Genomic DNA, 19,201 nt, shown 5'->3' on the forward strand with positions numbered 1-19,201 from the left:
ATTTAAAGAAATCAAGATTTGAAGCACCATTTACTTGTTTCAAATTTTCCCTGCCTCTGAAATTTGAAGGGCTCCTGAAGAATTCAATAATGCATTCAATTATGACAACCACAGGCTTTATACTTAATATTCTACATTTTTTAACTTAAATTTAGAGCAGCATTCTTTCTTCTTTTTAAATGGAAATAGTTTGCTTTCATGACAGTCCTTTGTGATATCCATAGAACAGACTGGGAAAGGAATTATGTGACTTGCTGGGTCAAAATTTTACAGAGCATTTCACCCTGATCAGTGTTGAATGACAAGCTCCAGTGACAGGCACATTTGATGCTGTGATGTCCACAGAACTGGAGGCTTTACTGCTCAACAGTTTAGTGGATTCAAGAAGAGCAAATGAAAGTTTACTGTAGTAGAAGTGCCATAATAGTGAGTTCTATTAGACAGCAGTTAGACTATGAATCATATAATAAACTGTCCTTTCCTAGCAAAGGCTTTTGCAGCCTTCCTTACCCACAAAGTGATAACCTTCCTGTGACACAGCTGAGTGCAGTGAGACAGGAACAGGACTAAGTCACCTGCAGCACTATGGTCTCCTTTAGAGGCTAAAATTGACCCACTACTGCAACAGAGTTCATAAAATTCAGGCTTCCCCTGGTCAAACAGTATAAAGACTCTGGTGACCAAAGTTCCTTGTTCAAATCATCCAGAAATGGGCTGGAGCACTAGATCATCTATTGCAGAGAGCAACTGCATACAGAGATGGGCTTTGGGTAACGTGAACTAACAGACTGTGACCCAAAAGCACAGGTGCTTAAAACATAAATCTTTATCGGAAAGTCGATTAAACAACTGGTTCTAAAAACCTAGAGCAATTTTCATTGTTAAATTCAAAGAGAAACTCATAAAATGTGCCTACATTGGAATATTCTGATCTCTTCTGAAGATTTCTATGTGTACCTTGAGGAAGTAAGTGCCCATGTTTACCATGTTCCACACAGAGCAAAACGTTGCTAAACCCCCCCTTCGTGATCAGTCATTACCCAACCCTCCCAAAGGTTTATGCAGTGCTTTCTGCAATAGCCTGTCCACCCACACAGACAGTCAGCACGCCCAGTCCCCTGCTGTTGCAGGCAATCACATCATAAACCAATCAAATGCCATTGTAAAATTAAATAGGCTGTTTGGACTAAGTTTCCAAAATTTGGGAGTAGGCCTTTCTTCCATTCAAACTAATTTGGGTAACAATGAAAAAATTCACTCATGAACAGGGTTTCTGACTACATCTTTTTCCGTCAGTGGTTCTGGTTTTCCGCTCCAACCCACATCATCTATTCTCTTCCTTCCACCCATTCTTCCCCCCAAAAAGGGCTGGCTTGGACACTGTGCTTCAGTTTTCTGTAGAACTTTCTATTTTTCTTTCCCATTCTTTTTGTTTAGTATATAAAAGGAGCTTCCTGTTTAGAAGCATGGGAGTCCTACACCCTGAGTAATGATGTATTCAGCCCATCAATGATCTTGGCATGAATGCCTTGAACCTTAATAAACCTGATGGGATTTTCTGTACATGTCATCATCAGTCTGAAAAACAATGCACAGCATTTGTCTGCTTGCACTGAAGCAGCTCCATTCCCAGTCCTACAGTTCTAGTAAGAATTCCAAGGGCTTATAAGCTTCCTTCTATTAAATATTTCATAGATTTCCAATGTCTGCAGACCAAAAACAGAAGCACCAAGAAAAGACAACATTGTTGCAGAACTCTCACATGATCAATACTGTTCTGCTTTCCAGCCCCAAGTCCCTGCAGCAGCCTGCCATTGCTCACACTGCTAAAGTCTTCCTATGACCTATTGTCCAAATCCTTGGCTTGTCCTGTGCTGGGCAATAGGAATGAAACACATAATGCAATCTCCTTTCAGCTTCAAGAAAACCCATTCCCCCCAACCCTACACAACTTAGAACAAAATTTTATCTTGTTCAAATATGTAGAATGGATCAGAATCTATTTATATGGGTCCAAAAAGGGGAGTAGCATTGTTGACTTGTAATTAACTGACATATTTGTCTCTTCAGGAGTTTAATGTACATAAATACCTAAGTGCAGGCTGTTCTCCCTGCTGAATTTTAACTGCAGTGAAGTCCTCCAGTGAAGGTATTGGACAGGCATACAAGCACCTGAACCAGTGGATGCAGCAGCAGCCTTGAGTACCACACACAAGTGCTGTTTTTCTCCAAGCAATGCTTAGCAGCAGAGCGGCCGACCACACTTTATTCTATACAATGTAATTCTTCAGCTAATACTCCTGGAAAAGATGCCAGGCTGGAGTTTGTGCATCTTAAAATCTGGCAATGCAAGGCACATATACTGCTTTACTTTAACTCCTGTGGGGGGGCTCAGTCTGTGCCTACATAAACATCAAATCATATTTTGATTTTTACTTATGGGTGAGCAGCACAGTTAATTTAAAACTGTCAGCAAGTGCCATCCTAATTAAAAACATATGACTAATTGTACAACCAAAGGGCCTGTTGACACGGGCTACATATATCAGTCAAAGCCAACCAGGCTTGAATTTGAGGAAAAGCAGCACCACCTAGTGTCCTACAAGAGACAGATTTAAAAATTAAATCCACAAGTCCACACAGAATTTGAAAGGTAGCAAACACTCATAAAGCAGTAAGACACCAGAGTCTAACTATGTCAGCACTTCTGATACAGGGAATTACATAACAAAAATCTTGTTAAAAAAAAGTTGCTGAGAATGGGCTGTTTTCAGGCAGAACAGAAATTCCTTAAAGACAATAAATTGAGAAATTATTCTGCTGTCTGTAAAAAAGATGCAGTCCAAAGGCCAAAATGTACCAGAAGGCTACTTTTGTTTACAAAAAGCCAAGTTTCAAGAAGTCGAGTTATATTAAAAAATCTAGCAGACTAAAACCATAAAACAACATGAAAAGGCATTTGAGAAATCTTATGGAAATATGAGGGAAACTACCAATAAATTTTTTTTCAAACTCATCAGGAGCAGAAATCTTGGCAAAGGGTTAGTACAGCCAACAGATGATGAAATAATAGAAAGAACAGTAAGAAACAGACTATAATTGCTACTAATACATTAATACTCAGCTACACTCTGTCAGCTTCAGCTGGTACTCCTACTGTCCTCATACTAGAGCACATTGTGTGAGAACAACAGAGTATAGATGTCACCTAGAAGCCAGAGTAGATTTTGTATCAGTTCCTGCTTTCCTTGTTTCAAAGAGCATGAAGTATACATTCATCTTCTGAGTGTATACATTTTACTACCAAAAAACTTTAAGAAGAATCTGGCTTGGAGGTCACCAATGTAGACTTGGTATTCCTTACCACTGTCACAAGCTATGGACTATAATGAAGATTTTTAACTGTAAGAGAAAGTGCCAGAGCAAGTTGCTTTTGTTAAGCCTACAGAGTACCTTGATAAATTAAGTTTAAGGCACAAGTCAAGCTTTGTAGGAAATATTCCAGTGCAGACCTACATCTCTCATGTGCCTCTACAACATTATAGCGTGCCTTTTTTCGCACAGGAAGGAGAATTGCAAACAGAGTGGGCCTGAAAAAATAGGTATTAAAAAAGCTTTGCTCAGGATTCTAGTGTATCTCCACTGAAGACAACTAACGAGCACCTTAGGCATCCAGCAGAATTCAATGTACTCAAGAACTGAAACAGGCTACAGACAGTGGGAAATGAATGCATGCAGCAGGCAGCTCAACAGCCTGGGAGCAACAAACTCAGCCTCTATTTATGGTCTTGCAAATCATAGCTCTGTTAACAAAGCCACAATAAAAACATCTCAAAAGATTGCAAAGAAGCCCATGTTTTTTACATATCTTAAGTGGAAGATTTATATAAATCCCATTTCCCTGCTACAAGGATACGCATCAAGAATTTAAACGCAGAAAAGCCATAAATTACTGCACCACTGATTTATGCAGTGTTATCCCCCAAAACAATCTGCAAGACTCGTGCATTAGTAAGGACAGAAGTTAAAACAACACATTAAAGTTACCACTTTCTCAGAAAGTGAGGCTGCATACTGTAACTTCAATAAAGAACTAGCTCTATAGAAGAATATATGTCCTCAACACAAAAACATGACAAGTCAAATCTGAAAGATAACCCAAAATTTATTTAAAACAAACAAACATAAAAGACAGTGCTATTACCAAGACTGAAAAAAATGAAGGATTCTTTTACTGATGTGACAAGACAGCCAATTTACAGCAGTTACATTAATTCTGAGAAAATCAGGTTGGGTTTACACTGCTTCAACAGACTACATGTACTTTCTGCCAGACAAACTGGTTCCCTTTCCCTCCCTTCCCAAAAGAACAGCCAAAAACATTTTATAAAAAACACATACAGAATTTTGAGACACATGATTGAAACACAAACCACTGTCCAAAGTCTGGAACTTTCCAAGAAGGTTAAATCCTTTGTTGCTTCAACCAACCCTCAGCGGGGGAGCTACAAGCACAACACCGTCCCCTCTGACAAAGAGCATCGGAATATTCCTTTTGGTAGACTGGGAAAAAGGAAAGAAGAAAAGTTTACATTTACAAAAGCATAGATCACAAAACATCTCTGCTAAGCATATGACCAAATTCAATCATAAAAAACACACCTGAAACAACTCCAACAAACACACAATGTTCTGACACGCTGAAGGGATCAATACAAGTAACACCAAGTGTTTGGATGTCTTGTGTACTTTCATTACAATTTGTCCCGAACTTCTGTTAGAGCTTGATTCAAAAAACAGTCAGCAATAAACTACTTTAGCAATATAACAGTGTAGTTTAAAATGAAAGAATCTATGGGGATAAATACACTGCGTCCTTACTTTATAAATCTCTTCATAGGTTTCCTCATCAATCTCTATTGTAGTCACAGTTTCTTCCACATCACCCAAAATCATATTTAAGTGCTGATCATATGCCTGTAGGAATGAAGTTATTTTATTATTTCTTCCAAAATTAAAAAAATGAGCTTACTAAAATGAGAATTTTAGCAAGTCTTTCAGACAAAGTTAGTTTAGTCTGATTTTGACCAAAATACGTCACTATGTCAAAACAAAGTAGTATCAGTTGTAGTTATAATTCCAAACAAACATAAACAAATGGGTACTTTGTAGCAGAAAAAAAAGGAAAACATTTACAGGAAATAGCTCTAAAGCATTGTATGAGAACACATACAAGAACTCAGAGACAGACACACTTCATTAACATTAAACCAGCTACACATTCTCTGCTGCCAGTCCAACCTCCTGGAATTGATTGCCTGGGGACAACTTAAAGGTTATGAAAGCTGATTCGCACACGGTACTACAAAACCTTAAAATAAACATATGTTCCAGAAACCTTACAAAAGCATGTTGGAAACTACACATGTGCCTCATGGATCTCTCGTTATCTCTGTGTTTCCAAAGGAGTCGAGGCCCAGTTAACACATGGGCAACTGGTTCTCTTCCCCAGCAAAGCACAACACTCAGGAAGGATGACTGACTTAAAAGAAAGCAAAAATCCTTTTTGTCAAGAGTCATATCTCAGAAGAAAGCACTTACACAAATGAGATTTACTGAGAACCCAGCTGAGTATATATCCCATCATACCCTCATCAGGTGTGCCTCAAGAGATACTCATGTGATAGTGATAACCTCGTTAGTTCTGTCTTGAAGAGACCTCAGGGTACATCACAAGAAGATGCTTGCAGCATTATTGCTCATTTCACAGACACAGAAACATAAGCCAAGAGCAGTGAAATGAATTGCTTGGTAACATTCAGGAGACAAGAAAATCAAAATACATCTCCTAACTTTCAAGGGAAGCAGTTAATAGCAGACAAAGTACTGAACAAATTAGATTTTTTCACTGATCGCATTACACTTCTGTAAGAGAAAGTGTTCAGACCTTGTTACTAAGACGATTTTTCCATCTACCTTCTCTAACCCTTTCCACACTTTCAACCGTGAGATACAAATACCTGTGGTTCCAAACTAGTTTTTTGAACAATTAATGGAACATTACAGGTAAACTTGCATAACAGCCTGTTGTACATAAAAAACAGTTGCCCAGTCCTTAGCTGAATGAGTATGACAGCGTTCCGAACGTTTTACTTACATGAAGCCTGCCTCTGAGCTCTCTGTCATTCCGCATTTTGACATAAATTCGCTCATCTAGACTGAGTCTGATGAGATCAAGTGGCTCCTCTACAGTATTTGTTGTTTGTTGCTAAAAAACAAAACATAAGAGTTACGTGTAGAGAAGAAGCCTGTGAACTTCTCCGTTCCTAAGCGTCTGTGAGACACAGAAAACAGAGAAGTAAGAACATAGATGCAAGTATTTCAAATCATCTCTTCACATCCTGATGAACCTGAGTGCAGCTATTTACCATCCTATGGATATTCACCAGCCTAAGCAACAGTAGTTAAAAGGCTTGTTTATTCTGCAGCAAATCACACATCACACACAGAGGGATTGGACCTAGGTGACCTTTAGGCCCCTTCTAACCCAAACCATTCTGTGATTCTATGGAACAGTTTTTCTTACCAGCAACCATCATCCCCACTGCAGCAGAGAGCCTACACATGAACCAGCACCACGGCTGTGCCATGGCACAGTGCAGGCCAGGAGAGCCAAACCCAGGCTGACACCTCTGCCAGCACAGTCAGGGACCTGGTCACAGGCTCAGGTGACCTCAGTCACCCGGTCATACACTGCCCCACACACCCCCCTCCTCTCCCGAGGCCCTGCTCGGCCGCAGGGCAGCCAGGCCAGGCCCCGAGGCTGCTCTGAAACCTGAACACCGCGGGCTGAGGCCCCTTTTTGTGGTAACGGCGCGCTTTGGGGATCACAAGCAAAAAACCGTGAACCCCTCCGTGCGCATCCCGCAGCTTGCTCCCTCCTTCCTTCCTCCTCAGCGAGGAGGCACTGCCCTCGGCAGCTTTCCTGCATTTTCCTGCCCAGGCAAACGGGCCTGAAGGGAGCCTTGTCCGCGCCTCGGCGGCGGCACAAGCTCCGAGCCCGAGCAGGAATTTCATTCCACACGGAAAACGCTCCCCGAGGGGCTGCGCCTCACGGAGGGTGCCCGGGCTCGGGCGCGCCCAGCCCAGCCGGGCAGCCGAGAGCTGCCGCTGCCTCTCCCTCCCGCCCCGGGCCCGCGGAGAGAGGCGGGAGGCACCGGGAGCTCCTTCCCTGCGCGCCGCTGGAGCCGCTCACCTGATCCACCTCGTCCGCCATCTTTCAAACCGCCTCCCGCGCCCGCCCGCGAGACTTTATGGCCCGGCCCCTTCCCTTTCCCCTTCCCCTGCGCGGGGCCGGGCCGGGCCCGCGGCGGGACCTGCGGGGAGCGCCATGGGCAGGAAGCGCAAAGCATCGCCCCGGCCCGCGGCTGCCAGAAAGAGACGCTCCGGGGGGCTGCGGGAGGAGGAAGAGGAGGAGGGTGAGTGCGGCGCGGAGGCCGTGTCGGGCCGGGCCGGGCGCTGCGCCATCGCCGCGGGTTGGGGCCGCTCCAGGCCGGGGTGGGCAGCGGGGAGAGCTCCGTGAGGGGAAGGGCAGTCACCGCAGGCTGGAGCCGTGGGTGGGGATCGGCGGTGGGATCGGCGGTGTTACCAGTGCCAGGGGCGCACAGAAATCGGGGTTTAACCCGCGTGTGCCGCGGGCCCCGCACGCTGCCCCAGGAGCGCTCACAAAGGCTGAGCGAGCCGGGGGGGTTTGTCTCGCCTCGCGGCTTCACAAAGTAATAAGTTCTTGTGAGTGGCGAGCACGATGCTTGGTTTTCAGCCGACCCCATCGGTAAGACTAAGAATCTTTAAGTGCCTCTTGTGCATTGTGTTATTATAAATATTTTCTTTAAGTCTCGTTGTTCAGATCTTACCTATTTGTTCACAAACTCAGCATTGTGAGTGCTCAGTTCTGTAGCTGCCTCTAATGAGGTCCACGGAGATATTGTTTCTGGTTGCCATGGAGATGAAACTTCATCCTTTAACGTATTTTCCCTTCTTCTCTCCTGTGCAGATGATTTTGAAGAGGAAAAGCCCAGTACAAAAAAGAACTCAAAAGCTCCAGCTAGGAAAAAGGAAGAAGGTTGTGATAATGGAATTTCCAACTCAGCAAAAACTTCAAAACAAACAGGGGCAAAATCACAAACAAAAGAAAATAAAAGGAACGGTAGAAATAAAGAGAACTGTAACAAGGAGGAAATGTGCAGGTAAGTTTACTTATCATTCTAGTCTGTGGGAACTTTCTCTTCATCTGATTTCTTTAGGGCCTGGTTCTGTGTATGTGCATGTGAGCAGTGTAGAGTCAGTCCTGAGGAAGATGGGAAGGAAATTTGTGAGCCTTTCCAAATTCGGTCATTTAAATATAAAATTTTATTTCATTTGTTTTAGTTTTCACATGGGACCAGGGATGTTTTATGGAATCCAGCATGAATAAATGCTGTCCTGAGATTTGGATGATAGGCAGAAATCTTTAAACATATAATTCTCTGGTGGTTTTTTTTTTAATATGAATATAATATCAGCACAGTCTGCATGTGTAGATTGCTATAGCAAATATATTAATAAAAAGAAATTAAACTGATTGGTCTCGTTTCAGTGGACACCCAGAGCCTTGGGCGTTATTGTAGGGAAACAGAAACAGCTCCAATTTCAGTACACAGTAAGAATAAATGATTCAGTGAACCATTTCTCCAAGGACTGGTTTGTACAAGCTGTTCTAAAGGATGGAACCTTCTGTAGGTTCAGGTGTGGCTCAGGTTTAGGTTTTTTCCGTCCTAAATATCCATGCAGAATCAGAACCTAAGTTTGCACTGGAAACATGTTATTCCATTGAGCCTGTGGTTATTTATGGCAGAGATAGTTTGCTCTACAGAGAAGATTTCTGTGATTTAATTGTCAGATACTCAGTCTGTTGTTGTTGATGCAGAGGTCATGCTCCATTTATTTCCCTATTTTTAGTGTCTTCTGTCTCTGCTCTGCTTAAATAAACAAACACCTACATTTCATGGTGCTAAAGCCGTTTTGATAATTTTAACAGTGACTCACCAAAGCCCCCTCAGAAGGAGATGAAGTTGAAGAAAGAATCACCTGTTAAAAAAGAGATGAGTGAAGACAATACTGACAATGATGATGATGATGATGAAAGTGAAGATGAATGGGAGGATGTGGAAGGTAGCAATTGCATGTTTATTAATTTTTAAAAAATTATTTTTTTAATAATTTGATTTTTGAACCATTTCTCATTTGGATTCAGATAAATGCTTATACTCTGTTTACTTAAAGTGTGTTCCATCTGTATATCTGTATCTAAAAGCTCATATCTCACAATGCTTTTAGAAAGGTTCCAAAGAAGAAAAAGAGCCACACAGCTGACCTTTTGGCTTACATTAAAATCATGCTGCCATGCACAAAGCACTTTCTCAGCTGCTTGTGTTGGCTGATGCTGAGCAGCTAAGGATGAGTCAGTTTGAAGATTCAAAACTGTGAATTCCCAGTAAAGAAGAGTGAAGATGAAACCAACTGAGCTGTTTGATTACATGGCCATCAACAAACTATGTTAAGAATCATGATGATCATAATCTTCTTATTTTGCTGCTACACATTTATGCCTTCTAAAGTGAAGAGCTGTCAGGTTTTTTCTTTGGTATTTTACAAGTACCCTTGAAGTCACATCTGCTCCATTCACCTTTCTCCTGACTGAGTTTGCCTGTGACAGTCACTAGGCATTAAACTGTTGTGAGCTGATTCTTCTACAGCAGGTGACTGGCATCCAACAGTTATTTGAAATAACTGATCACACACACTGTTATGGAAGGTCTGGGAGCTGGTAATTACTAGGGATGTTCAGTTTATAGACTGAGTACTTGAGAAGGAAAATGTAGGTTCTTATCCCATTATCAGTCCTCTCTGGGGGTCTGTTCCATGCTTACTTATAATTTATTAATATTTTATTTTTTCAGAGCTCCAGGAACCTGCCACAGATAAGTTTGAAGAAGCTGCTGTTCTTCCAGCAGTGGGGCTGCCAAGCAAACCTGTGGAGATAGAGATTGAAACCCCAGAGCAGATGAAGAAAAGAGAGAGGAGGTAAGAACAAGGAGGCAGTGGAGGGCTGGTAAAGGATGAAGTTAAAAGTATGCTAAGTCTTAGCTGTCACTGACTTGCCATGTTCTGGGTGAAAGTCCTCACTTTGTGCAGGCGGTTCAGTTGGAATGATGCAGGGTCAAGGGACAGAGAGCAGTCTACACTTTGACAATTTTACCAAAAATCTGCAATAGAAGTTGGCAGGAATAGAAACTTCTCAGCTTCCTTGAAAATCAAGCATGTAACTTCACTGTGCTTTATTCTAAATCAAGGGACAGCAGTAGATCTGCAAGGAGAACTGTGAGTGACTGGCATTTTGTTTCTGCAAATGTCTTAACAGCTCAGATGGAAGCTTCTGTGTGCCAATACCTGAGGTGTGAATAGGTGGGTCAAATGAATGCCCTTGGCATCTGGGAGCATTAACCCAAGGAAGGCTGACTTTGGGTGGTGGCTGGAGGCCTGATGATGAGAAAACCATTTTTCCTGGAATCTGAATGGAATGCCAGCAGTAGTCTAAAAGTCAGACAATTCAGTTAAATTTAGTATGGAGCTGTCCAAAACCGTTGATAAGAAACTGAAGGCACATGAAGTTAGGTAGAATTTAGACCAATATATATATATATATATATATATATATATATATATACACCAATATACCAAGCTCTCAGTAGTCAGGTGCATGGAGTTCACAGTCATATGCATCCTTCTTGCTTATTCACATAGCCAGTAACTAAACTTTTCTGTAAGTGTGCCCAGAAGATTCTCTGGGATGGATTCTCTTTGTGAACTGAGCCAGTTCAGGTGTCTGGAAAGGCAGGTCCACAGAAATCCCACAGCATCCATCTCTTTCATAATCTTCTGCAGAGAAAAAAGGAAAGCCGAGTTTGAAGCGTATCTTCGGAGGATGATGAAACGTTTCAGCAAGGAGGTTCGTGAGGACACACATAAGGTATTTGTCACAGAGAACCCTGGCAGAGAAAAAGATGAGCATAAAGATTTCTGAAGTGATTTGTAATAAAGAAGATGCTTAGTTTTGACCAAATAATGTGGGGCCGTGGCTAGAAATGAAAAAATAAAAAGGCTGTAGTCCTGATAAATGATTGTTAGACTCCTCCTAAATTGTGAGCTGGAAACATCAGTGTCTGCATTAGTAAAATTCTAGCTTAAACCATATGCAAATAGGATGTATATCTCTCCATTGAGGGAGATCTTTTCATTCTATGAGGGTTAAACTGCCAGTCATGTAGAGCAGGAGACACTGACAGGGACTTCAAGGCTTTCCTGTCTTCTGAAGACAGCGCTGTTTCCACCCTGTGAATGCTTGGGAGGTTTCATTTTTGCCTGTCTCTGTTAGAAGAAGCAGTGAAGTGTTCCTTATCTTTACCATGGACAAAAGTTCCACTAAAGAAGGTCTTTTGAGAACTCACTGTAAAAACTTTTCTCTCTCAGGTTCACCTCCTGTGTTTGTTAGCGAATGGTTTCTATCGGAACAGGATCTGCAGTCAGCCAGATCTCCTCGCCATCGGTCTGTCCGTCATCCCCACCCGCTTCACCACAGTGCCCGCAGGCAAAGTGGACCTGATCTACCTTTCCAACTTGGTGAAATGGTAAAACTTTTCTAGAAGTCATGCTGTCATAGAATGTAGAGCAAGAGTTCAGGGAGAGGGGTAACTAGTTACCAGTTTTCAGTGATTTTTTTTTTTGATTTTAAATACACGGGAGAGAGTCTATCCTTTTAACAGAAAAGGGTCAACTCTGAAGTTTAGGAATACAGTCACAAACACTAGACAATAAGTAGGTGTCTCATATTTCAGGTTTATTGGAACCTTCACTGTTAATGATGAGCTTTCCACTGAAAAAGGAGAGCCCCTTCAGTCGACCTTGGAGAGGCGCTTTGCCATCTGTGCTGCACAGGATGATGAGGAGTTGGTTCATGTAAGAGTCTGGGAAGTGCAGGGTTGGTTGCTGAGTTTGGATGCTGGATCAGTGCTGTATGTCAGGTCATACACAAAGTGGTTGTGAGGGTTGGATTTGGAGAAAATAGATTGGTCACATAGGTGATTCTGTGGTTTTTTATTTTGTTGTATTTTTATCTGGAGTGCTGTGATTAAATTAAATTTAAATTGCTTTGCAGATATTTTTAATTATTCTGCGAGCATTACAGCTGCTGTGTCGCCTCGTGCTGTCTTTTCAGCCTATTCCTCTCAAGGATACAAGACCAAAGGTAGTTTCTGCTGTTTGTGTGGAATAAAGAATAGATCACTGATTTAGTAGGATTAAAAAAACTTTCTGGCTGTTGCAACTTGAAATGCATCACTTACTGCATGAACAAGTGTTCTAGCTATAGTGCAAAAAAATGCAAACCCTGAATTTTTAGTTTTCTCCTTTAAAGAAGCCACACATTTTTGTGTTTCAGCAAAGACATGCTTCAGTGCTTTTAAATTTCTTTAAAACTTAGCAAACACTTGCTGCATGATTACACCTCTCTTCAGCCATTTGCCTGAAGTTTTCAAGCCCCTAAGACATGCCATTTGACTGTGCCTGCCAACCTTTGGTCTGCATGAACCTTGGGCTGATTTCAGTCTTTTTTTAAACATTCTTAGCCATGGTGATAAAAGTGACCTAGCCTGTTTCTTTGCAGGGAAAGAGCTCATCCAAGAGGCAGTCTCTCAGCAACACCTCTGAGGGACAGGAGAGTTCTGCCACAACACCCAAAGCTGGGGCAAAAAAATGCCCCTGCAAAAAAGCCAAGCAGGATGAGAAATCCTCAGAGAGCGAAGAAGACATCAAGGAGCCAAAGAAAGCCAAAACTGCTCAGACCAAAGGCGCTCACAGGTCAAAGCTGGCTAAAGGCAACCAGGAACAGAAGGAATCAAGTAATGAGAGCAGTTTAGCAGAAAAAGATGTGCCAGTCAGGCCCAAGAATGATCGGCGGAGACGAGTGGCCTCCAAAGTGTGTTACAAGGAAGAGAGTGAAAGTGATGAGGGCAGTGTTTCGGACTTTGAGGTTTCAGAGGAGGAGAGTGATCTCTCTGATGAGGATTTTGAAACTGTCTCTAAAAGGCGGAGGAGCTCACTGGCCTCCCAGAAGGCAAAGATGACAACTCTAAAAAGCCCTAAAACTGAGACTTCAGAATCAAGGCTGTCAAAAAATTCGTGTGGATCTGAGCCTACGCCAGCAAAAAGTACAGCTCCAGCCTTGCCTGCAGGACAGAAAAAGAGAAACAAAATCATTTCTAGTGATGAGGATGATGGACAACAGGAGGTGAGGAAAGCGATGGGCACAGACCAGTGGCTGGAGGTTTTCCTTGACCGTGAGGACAAATGGGTTTGTGTAGACTGTGTTCATGGCAACGTTGGCCAGCCCCAACTGTGCTTCACACATGCCACAAAGCCCCTTTTCTACGTTGTGGGGTTTGACAATGATGGGAGCGTCAGGGATGTGACACAGAGGTATGATCCAGTGTGGATGACTGCAACAAGGAAGATCCGTGTGGACCCTGAGTGGTGGGAAGAGACACTGCAGCCCTATGAAAGTCCCAATGTGGAAAGGGACAGAAAGGAAGAAACTGAGGTAAATGGCAACAGGTTGTTCAGAACATTTAGTGCCAGGAGTTCAGTCCTTGGATTCTCATGCAGGGAAAAATCATTAGGAATCTTTCCCTGAGGAAGGTTTGTATTTGAGCTTGAAATGTTGAGATGGAGGATGTTTTAAGGGGGATATACAATGGTAGATTAAAATAATATTGATTAGACTCTGTTCAGAGAAATTTGCTTAGTAAAAGTACTGCACAGCTGATGCTGGAAACATAACAATGTGGTTTCTGTACAGTTTAGCATTACCCTGCTCAGAGTCTTTGAAATACAAAGATCTGAGTACACATATCTTCGTACCTATTGGCAACAAGAATGCTTTGGTTTGTTGGCTCATCTGATTAAATTTCTGGTGGTTTTTTTTTCTTTGGTCCATACTATAGTCATAGTAGTGCAATTGAGTTGGGAAATCACTCTCTTTTGTATAATTCCTACAGTTTCAAGTTAAGCTTCAAGATCAGCCTCTACCAACAGCAATTGGAGAGTACAAAAACCACCCTCTCTATGCACTGAAGAGGCACCTCTTGAAATACCAGGCGATCTATCCTGAGTCAGCTGCTATCCTGGGGTACTGCAGGGGAGAGGCTGTCTACTCCAGGTGAGTTGTGCATGTGTTGTCACCTGTGTCTGTGACATTTGTGATAAATTGAAGAGCTAATTTGCATGATGGTATCAGCAGTAGTCTTGGTCCACATGCACAGACAGGTGAGGCATTTCTCTGCTCAGACAGCATTTGCCTATCACTTAGATACAGTTTTTCTACTACTCCTGAGATTTTGGAAGATCTCTTATAGATCACTTCACTATTCTTATGTTTACTTCTTTCTGGCCTTCCTAGAGACTGTGTACACACTCTGCACTCCAGGGACACTTGGCTGAAGAAAGCTCGGGTGGTGAGGATTGGAGAAGTGCCTTACAAGGTAAGAGGGTTTGACTTCCTCCTGTGCAATACACCTGCCCCCTAAAGCTCAAGCTCAGTTCTCTTTTGGTTTTTGTTTTCTCTTTGTCAGCAGATGCAGATTTCTCACTTGCTTGCCTGGCTTTTGGTAGCTGCACTGTGAATCTGTCCATCTCCTGTGCCTGTAGTTCCTACATACTACCCAAAGCCTAGCTTTCTCTTCTTCCCACCCTGAGGGTATCTGGCAGAACTGCTCCCTTTTCATCTTCAAAGACGTCCTAGTGTTTTATGTGCACTGCTGATGTGCACATACAAGGTGCCGTGGGCTATCATTTATAGGCAGTGGATACTGAATCTAGGAAATAGCATTTCTGCTCTTTCAGAACCTCCTTCTTTGATGTCCTAGGAAAATCTGAAATCACTGTCAGCTTGTTGTTAGGTGGTGTTACAGGCTTGGTCGTTGTATTTGCAGATGGTGAAGGGATTTTCCAACCAGGCGAGGAAGGCGCGCCTCATGGAGCCGGCAAACCGGGACCGAGAGGACCTGGCGCTGTTCGGCCACTGGCAGACAGAGGAGTATCAGCCTCCTATAGCAGTGGATGGGAAGGTAACTGGGAATGCAGAGGGCTGGTGTTAAAAGAAGTGTTTTGTATGGAACTCTGGACTTTATTTTTCCAGAAGTTGCATATTTCAGATGCGAGATCAGTCAGTAACGTCCGGATTCAGGATTAAGAGTTCTCAGATAACTGCACTCAGGAGAAAATGGGCAAAACTTTAGAGACCTTTCTCTCCTGAGTACAGGTAGTGAGTGCTGGCAGTGCACTGCTGGAGTTGTAATTTTGTTGATCTGATTTTCTTAGACCATATTTGCTTTGCTAATTCTCTGCATTACAGCCTGAGTAACAAGACCTGGGCAGAGGACATAGCTAGGAGATAACCATGCAGCTAAAATCTAGGCTTATGCTTTATCATGTGCATATTAATTGAATACTAGAGTGGAATGCAGGAGATCAGAAGGAAGGGAGGGCCCCTGAGTTGCACCAGGGATTTTCACCTCCCTTCAAAAAGCAGGAATATCACCATCTGCCTTTAATTTTGCAATAACAGGTTCCTCGGAATGAGTACGGAAATGTCTATCTCTTCCTGCCATCCATGTTACCCATTGGCTGTGTGCAGCTGAAACTTCCAAACCTGAACAGAGTGGCACGAAAGCTGAACATTGACTGTGTTCAAGCCATCACTGGATTCGATTTTCATGGCGGCTACTCACACCCAGTGTACGTGAAGCTGCTTTGTTGCAGCTGCCAGATGTTGATGTCCTGCAGAAGCTGTATACCCCGTGTTAAAGAGTGCATGTGACCAGTTACACACTTAGATCTTTTGAGACAGGCAGTTCTGTCAGTGTTCAGTAGCTTTGGGTTGGCTGGGTCAGCAGGTATTTGTCCCTTTTCTTTCTTCTCGTAGCTGACAGAGGATTGTGTTCTCCTTCCTAGTACCGATGGCTACGTGGTGTGTGAGGAGTACAAAGATGTTCTCATTGCTGCCTGGGAGAATGAACAAGCAGAAATAGAAAAGAAGGAGAAGGAGGTGAGAGTTATTTTTGCAGCTTCCTTATTGTTACTTTTATTAAGTGAATTTCATTGAAACTGTGGACAATCAAACAGGGTGGGCTGTGTAAGCGACAAACACAGAGCGCAGTGACTGTGAGGGGCTTGGTGCATCCCCCGAGAGCCCCAGGTTGGACTTGCTGTCCAGACGGCAGTGGGATACAGTACAAGTGTGTAGCAATATCTGCATACTCTGGAATAGTTTTCCATGTCTGCTGGGAAACAAAAATGAGGAATACACAGGTAAGAATAAAGTTTTGGAGGTAGTTCTGGTGTAATTTGCACAATCAGTGTGTACATTAGAAAGTGACTGTAATTTGTGTATTTAGCAGGTAATTGGACACAAATACATTTTACATTTAAGAATCTATTTGCCTGTAATCTTTTTCTGTGACACATTTAAGTTGGTGTTGGTTTTTTTTGTTGGCAGTTTAAAAAAAAATCTTCAGACTTTGGTCTTCTGTGGGCACAAATACATCAAAACTCATAATAGTAAATTTTTTTCTTTTCAATAACAATCCCCCACAGAAGCGTGAGAAGAGAGCTCTGGGAAACTGGAAGCTGCTGACAAAAGGACTTCTCATCAGAGAGAAACTGAAGAAACGCTACTCCATCAAGGTATTCTGCATTTCTGTTCGTGATTTCTTTTTCAGGATGTTATCTTTCTACCAATAGATGTTTTTCCAGTCTTTCCAATATGTTATGTTTCCAACTGTAGACTAGAATTTCCAGAGTATAGTTGCTCAAAAATCTTTGTCTTTCCCACTGGTAGCATGTGACTAGCACCTAGTCAAAAAAACTACACCAGAAATTCGATGTAGTCATGTCCATCAAAGATTCATTATTGTTTAACAAGAGATTATTGCTTCCCAAAGCATCATTTTTTGGTATTGTATTTTGACATACCCCCTTCCTAGATTTATTCCTCCAAGCCAAGCATGTAGTTAATGGGATGAGATTGGGATACTTTTTTGTTATGAAGTCAGGTATTTTAGTTCTTAATCTTCTCCCCAGTGAGAAAAGTGAAAAGCCTGATCTTTTTCTAGCAGGTTTGGTTTTATTTATCCATCATTAAAAACATTTTGGTTGCATTGAAGTAATGTTTGATGTCCAGAAATAGCCCCAAACCGGAACAACCAACTTTTGTAAGGTGTCACTGTGACAGATGACAAGCCCTTTTAGAAGGGGGAGGTTATGAGTGTTTCCTAGAACAACTTAACGTTTTCATGCCTGTTTTTTCTAGACTGAGCCATCAGCACCTGAGACAGAGAAAGGGGCGGGATTCTCTTCTGATGAAGAAGGAGCTCCGAGCTCAGAGAGCGCAGTGGGGAATGTGGCTATTTCTTGGCCCCAAAATCGCCAGTTAGAGAAAAAAGAAGAAGAGAAAAAGACCAGAAAGAGCAAGCGAGAAAGGAAAGGTGAAGAAGCCCAGTTGTTCCCTTTTGAGAAATTGTGATTAGAACAAGCTTTTTCCTTGCTATTTCCAGATGCAAGAACATTAGTCACAGTAAAAGTATCCTTTGCCAGTTAGGGACTTAGTCTTCCTGGGCACTTGTGTTTCTGAGCTGTCAGGGACCACCCTCACTCAGTATCCACTTTCCTTTGATACAGGTAATTAGATTCTTCCTTTTATCCTTAGGCTTAGGAGCAGCAGACATGCAGTTACACCTTCTGAGAAGATCACTTTGTGGCTTGAAGGGTTTTCTTCTCTTTTGTATCACTCAGCTCCTATTATTCAGTTTCCAGAAGTACTTCTTTCATTAGCACCCTCTTTTCCCATTTTTACTCCTTTTCATTTTTCCCTGCTTGCTCAGAATTAAAGCATCCAGCTGCTCTTTAACTGTCTGTGGAGAACTGTCCAAAGGACTGCTGATACCTGCTTTGATCCATAGCTTATCCAAATCCATGGTGAGAGTTCTTGCCTTTCTGTCTCATAATCACAGGAGATATACTTCCTCTAAGAAATAGCCAATCAGGAATTGGAGGAATCAAAATTTACTTTGTAAAGAATACTTGCATTTTGGGAACTTGGATTTGGCTTTTCAGTCTACTGTCTTTCTTTATGTTCAGAAATCTTGTGCTTTGGAAGGTAGAAGCCCTGTCCTCATTTCAAACTTAAGATTCAGTATGCCTTCTTAAGTAATTTGAATATATACATATTTGCTTCTGTTTCTTACCAAGATCCTGTTCTGAAGCAAAACATGTAAAACTGGCTGAATGTCACTGTCAGAAACAAAATTCACTGAAACCATAGAGTTCTTGTTATTCAGTACCATAGCATTAAAAAACTGTTGAGTGAGGAATGTAAAATCTACACAAGCTTTTCCTGCACTTTGTAGTAGAAATACTGATCTGTCTTTTGCAGTATTATATATCTAAATTCCACTGATACTGTCTCTGCAAAAGTAGAGAGAAAAACAGTTTAGTCATTGCTGGACATTGTCACATAGAAAAGATTGAAATGCCAGAAAATGGCTTACATGTAATTATGTTCAGAAAAAAAAAATCTATTTTTGTACTGTATTTGTAGATCAAATTAAAGTTTGAAAAAAAGAATCTGTTGTCTGTTACACCTCCCCTCTGGCCAGCTTGCTGTTCTGTAAGCAGCTGTTTCCCTGGAAGGACCATGGATAAGAACTGTAATATCCTGGGTCCCAGGATAGCCCAGAACCAGCTGCTTGTGAATTGTTCTCATGTTAAGGGTCTTCATTCTCAGTGTTCAGTTTTTGCTACCAAATTCCAAATAAATAAAGACCAACCTAAGCTGGAGGCTTGGGGAGTAGATCTGATGTGTACATAAAGCTTCAAGAAGTCTGTATCTTGCAGGAACGGGTAATACTGCAGTGGGCCCAGAGGGTGTATTTCCTTCTGAGTTAGTGTGGCACAGGATACACCCTGAGATGAGTGTGCTCAGTGTGGGGCCCATGTCCAGCTTCTGCTGGTATTGGTAGCTGTTCCATCAGCTTAAATCAGGAGCTGGTAT

The 19,201-nt window shown here is 42.2% G+C and overlaps 2 protein-coding genes across 2 annotated transcripts; one reads left to right on the forward strand and one right to left on the reverse strand.

Annotated features, from left to right (window-relative positions):
- Positions 1 to 4,145: 4,145 nt before the first annotated feature.
- On the reverse strand, positions 4,146 to 7,346 carry LSM3 (LSM3 homolog, U6 small nuclear RNA and mRNA degradation associated). Its single transcript, XM_051788897.1, has 4 exons — positions 7,256 to 7,346; positions 6,158 to 6,268; positions 4,882 to 4,977; positions 4,146 to 4,563 (listed from the first exon to the last, which is right to left on the reverse strand). Exons 1-4 carry the CDS (start codon positions 7,274 to 7,276, stop codon positions 4,483 to 4,485), a joined length of 309 nt encoding a protein of 102 aa, XP_051644857.1. The 5' UTR covers positions 7,277 to 7,346; the 3' UTR covers positions 4,146 to 4,482.
- XPC (XPC complex subunit, DNA damage recognition and repair factor) lies at positions 7,337 to 18,989 on the forward strand. The gene is made up of 16 exons (XM_051788883.1): positions 7,337 to 7,478; positions 8,054 to 8,246; positions 9,077 to 9,210; positions 9,999 to 10,122; positions 10,984 to 11,068; positions 11,569 to 11,726; positions 11,934 to 12,054; positions 12,254 to 12,343; positions 12,761 to 13,693; positions 14,151 to 14,311; positions 14,552 to 14,633; positions 15,084 to 15,218; positions 15,719 to 15,888; positions 16,105 to 16,198; positions 16,747 to 16,836; positions 17,462 to 18,989. Exons 1-16 carry the CDS (start codon positions 7,391 to 7,393, stop codon positions 17,672 to 17,674), a joined length of 2,871 nt encoding a protein of 956 aa, XP_051644843.1. The 5' UTR covers positions 7,337 to 7,390; the 3' UTR covers positions 17,675 to 18,989.
- Positions 18,990 to 19,201: the final 212 nt, after the last annotated feature.

The sequence above is a fragment of the Manacus candei genome, unplaced genomic scaffold, assembly GCF_025592945.1.
Source record: "Manacus candei isolate 608988 ecotype Guabito, Panama unplaced genomic scaffold, ASM2559294v1 h1tg000025l, whole genome shotgun sequence".
Classification (NCBI taxonomy): Eukaryota; Metazoa; Chordata; class Aves; order Passeriformes; family Pipridae; genus Manacus; species Manacus candei.